Source organism: Gossypium hirsutum, chromosome A13, assembly GCF_007990345.1.
Source record: "Gossypium hirsutum isolate 1008001.06 chromosome A13, Gossypium_hirsutum_v2.1, whole genome shotgun sequence".
NCBI lineage: Eukaryota > Viridiplantae > Streptophyta > Magnoliopsida > Malvales > Malvaceae > Gossypium > Gossypium hirsutum.
In genome coordinates this window covers 103,858,974-103,862,154 of record NC_053436.1, presented here as the reverse complement: position 1 = coordinate 103,862,154, position 3,181 = coordinate 103,858,974, and the positions used below count along the sequence as shown (strand labels likewise).

The 3,181-nt window shown below is 30.2% G+C and overlaps 1 protein-coding gene across 1 annotated transcript; it reads left to right on the top strand.

Moving 5' to 3' along the window:
- Positions 1-1,009: 1,009 nt before the first annotated feature.
- On the top strand, positions 1,010-2,945 carry LOC121212545 (auxin-responsive protein IAA16). Its single transcript, XM_041085532.1, has 5 exons — positions 1,010-1,512; positions 1,897-2,156; positions 2,242-2,377; positions 2,465-2,526; positions 2,640-2,945. Exons 1-5 carry the CDS (start codon positions 1,268-1,270, stop codon positions 2,675-2,677), a joined length of 741 nt encoding a protein of 246 aa, XP_040941466.1. The 5' UTR covers positions 1,010-1,267; the 3' UTR covers positions 2,678-2,945.
- Positions 2,946-3,181: the final 236 nt, after the last annotated feature.

Below are 3,181 nucleotides of genomic sequence, written 5' to 3'. Positions count from 1 at the left end.
TGTTTCTCATCTATTGTACATGATTTTGATTGGTATAATTGTAAATTTAGCTCTCAAAGTTTAAACATTTTGTTAAATTAGTTTTAATTTAACAAATTTATCCCACAATATTTGTGTAAATGTGTAAATGTTGAGGTTGAATTTATTGGTTTTTTTTAGAATTAAGGTCAAAATAACAAAATATGTAAATATCGAAAGCTAAATTTATTACTATACCAATTAAATTATGTTCAATTGACTAAAGACATTAACGCTGTGATTAATTGTCTTTAATTGCTCACTTTAGAAATTGACAAGGATTAAATTGTTACTTTTAAAAAAAAATAATTTACTCAATTTTGAAATTGAAAAAGACGGAAGTGATTTTTTACTTAAAATACATTTTAAAAGTAAAAATGGTGTAATTTTAATTAAAATTTTCATAAATAGTGTAGCATTTAATTAATTAATGGGAAGGATTATGTTGATTGTTTTGCTTTGGTATTAGCTATTTTGTGTGCTTAAAAAGTGGCACCCAAATGGGACATGAAATGTGAGGTTTTAATGGTTACCACAGGAAGTGGAGAGTGTGTGGATAAGTATGTAAAGGATAAAAGGACTTTTAATGGATAGCCTTGGAATTTCCATTATATTTTCATAAAATAAATATTTATTCATTTTTGTCAATTATCAATCATGCTCTAGCAGTAATTAGGCAAGGATTTAATGAAGGGAATGGAATTAATTAATGTTGTCATGAATAATTAAAAAAATATCAAACTAAATTCCTTTCTTTTTAATGCATTTGGTGGAGCCAACTTTGAATCTTCCCAATAGTTAAATATATATAATTATATAAACAAATTATTATTAATTATATTTAAATAATATTTTATTAATTAGTAATTTAAATCAACTAAAATAAAATTTATTTTAATTGTAATTAATTAATATGAGTTAAGGTAATCATTAAATTAATTATCTTATTTGGTGTTGTAACATAAAAGGAAATCATTCTAAACATAACATCATTCATGACATCATCTTCCAAGTGGCATCATCCATAGCATAGCCATTCCAATACACTATATTATGTTACCACAATTCCATTTTTTAGCCTTCTTTCCCAACATTATCATATATTCCCCCCTCCTACTTGCAATTTCTCTAGCAAATACACTATCAAGAGAGAGAGAAAAGAGAGATATTTTGTGAGTAAAAAAAAAAAAGGACTAAAGTTGGATGGTTGTAGGGTTTTGCACGTAAAAGTTCGTGTTTAATCATCATAATGACTAGCATTATGGGCACGGAGGATGATAAGTATAGCACGATTAACTTCGAAGAGACGGAGTTGCGTTTAGGGTTGCCCGGCGCCAATGGAAACGAAGGTGAAACTACCAAAAACAACGGAAAACGAGGGTTCTCGGAGACCGTTAATTTGAAGCTTAACCTTTCATCAAAGGAGACTGTAGCCGAGGATTCCGATAAGATGAAGGAGAAGAGCTCAACTGACACTGCAAAGCCACCTGCCAAGTAAGCTATGAACCATATATATTTTCTTGGCTGTTTGAGTAACATTAGAAAGAAAGTTCATTGCATGAGTTGATATCTTTTGGTGGAATTAATTTCTTGATTTTAGGATTTTCTTTTCCGAATATTGTTGGATATTAATTTGAACTTGAAGAAGATGAGTCTTCATTAGATCTTGGCCTTGTAAAGTGGAAAAAAAGAAATGTTTAATTTTGATATTTGATGGCTTTGGTTGTTTGTCGGGAAAAAGAGGGAAAAAAACAAAACATGTGGAATCTTTAGTGCTTTTCCCACCAACCAAACAATAATTCAAAGGTTGTAACAGGGAAGTGGCTAAGATTGTTTTTACATTTTCAATAATTGTATTTTTTTATTATCTTTTTTTAGGGCACAAGTGGTGGGATGGCCACCAGTCAGGTCATTCCGGAAGAACATAATGGCCGTCCAAAAAGCCAGTTCCGAGGAGGAAGGTGGCAGCAAGAAGGCCGGAAACAGTGCAGCCGCCACTACTACCACCACAGCTGCGGCGTTTGTTAAGGTCAGCATGGACGGTGCACCTTATCTACGGAAAGTGGACTTGAAACTATACAAGAGTTACCAACAACTCTCTGATGCCTTAAGCAAAATGTTCAGCTCCTTCACTATTGGTAATTTGACATCAACCCCAAAATTCAATATTGGTTTAGGTAAATTATTTAAACAAATAATTTTTTTTGGGATTAAATGATTTAGGTAACTGTGGGTCACATGGAATGAAAGATTTCATGAACGAGAGCAAATTGATAGACCTTTTGAATGGTTCTGAGTATGTTCCTACTTACGAAGACAGAGATGGAGATTGGATGCTTGTTGGTGATGTTCCATGGGAGTAAGTTATTTTTACAACTTTAATTTTATATTTTTAAATAAATTTTCATGTCAAATTTTTTTATAAAACTTGTTAATTAATTTATAGGATGTTCGTTGATTCATGCAAACGCTTACGAATTATGAAAGGATCTGAGGCAATTGGACTTGGTAAGTTTAATTCAAATATTTTAATTCTTGACTCGAGTGTAGTTTAATTAATTCTTTCAAAATATACTTTAGAATAAATAATAACTATTGTTTTAATTTCCATGGCATTGCAGCACCAAGAGCAGTAGAGAAGTGCAAGAACAGAGGCTAAGGTAGGTTTAAAAACAACAATCCCAATTAAAATCAAGCCAGATCAAAATCAAAATTGTATGTCAAATCAATTAAATTGAGAACCGAGATCAAATAAAGGGTTTGAATGTGTTGATGATCAAGAAGAAATATTAATAAAAGTTACGAGGGATATATTTTGATATTTATCAAGGGACAAGAAATCAAATAATAGAAAAGTTCATAATGTTTACTTTCAATGGTTTGTTTAAATAATATCTTTAAATATATTAATGGTTTTGGTTGTTTGAGTGTTTTCTTCATTCATTTTGTAATATTTTGCATATATTTTTAAAATTTTATGTATGAAATTATTATAATGTACATTTATAAAGGGTTGAGGGGACAAATAAACAAGATCCATAAATTAGGTGATAAGGTAGTGCAAAGGCCATGTGCAAATTGTTGGGAATCAATTATTACAATTTTTTTAATTTATTTTCATTTCTGGTCTTCAATATTTTTTTATTGCAATTGGAGACAAATG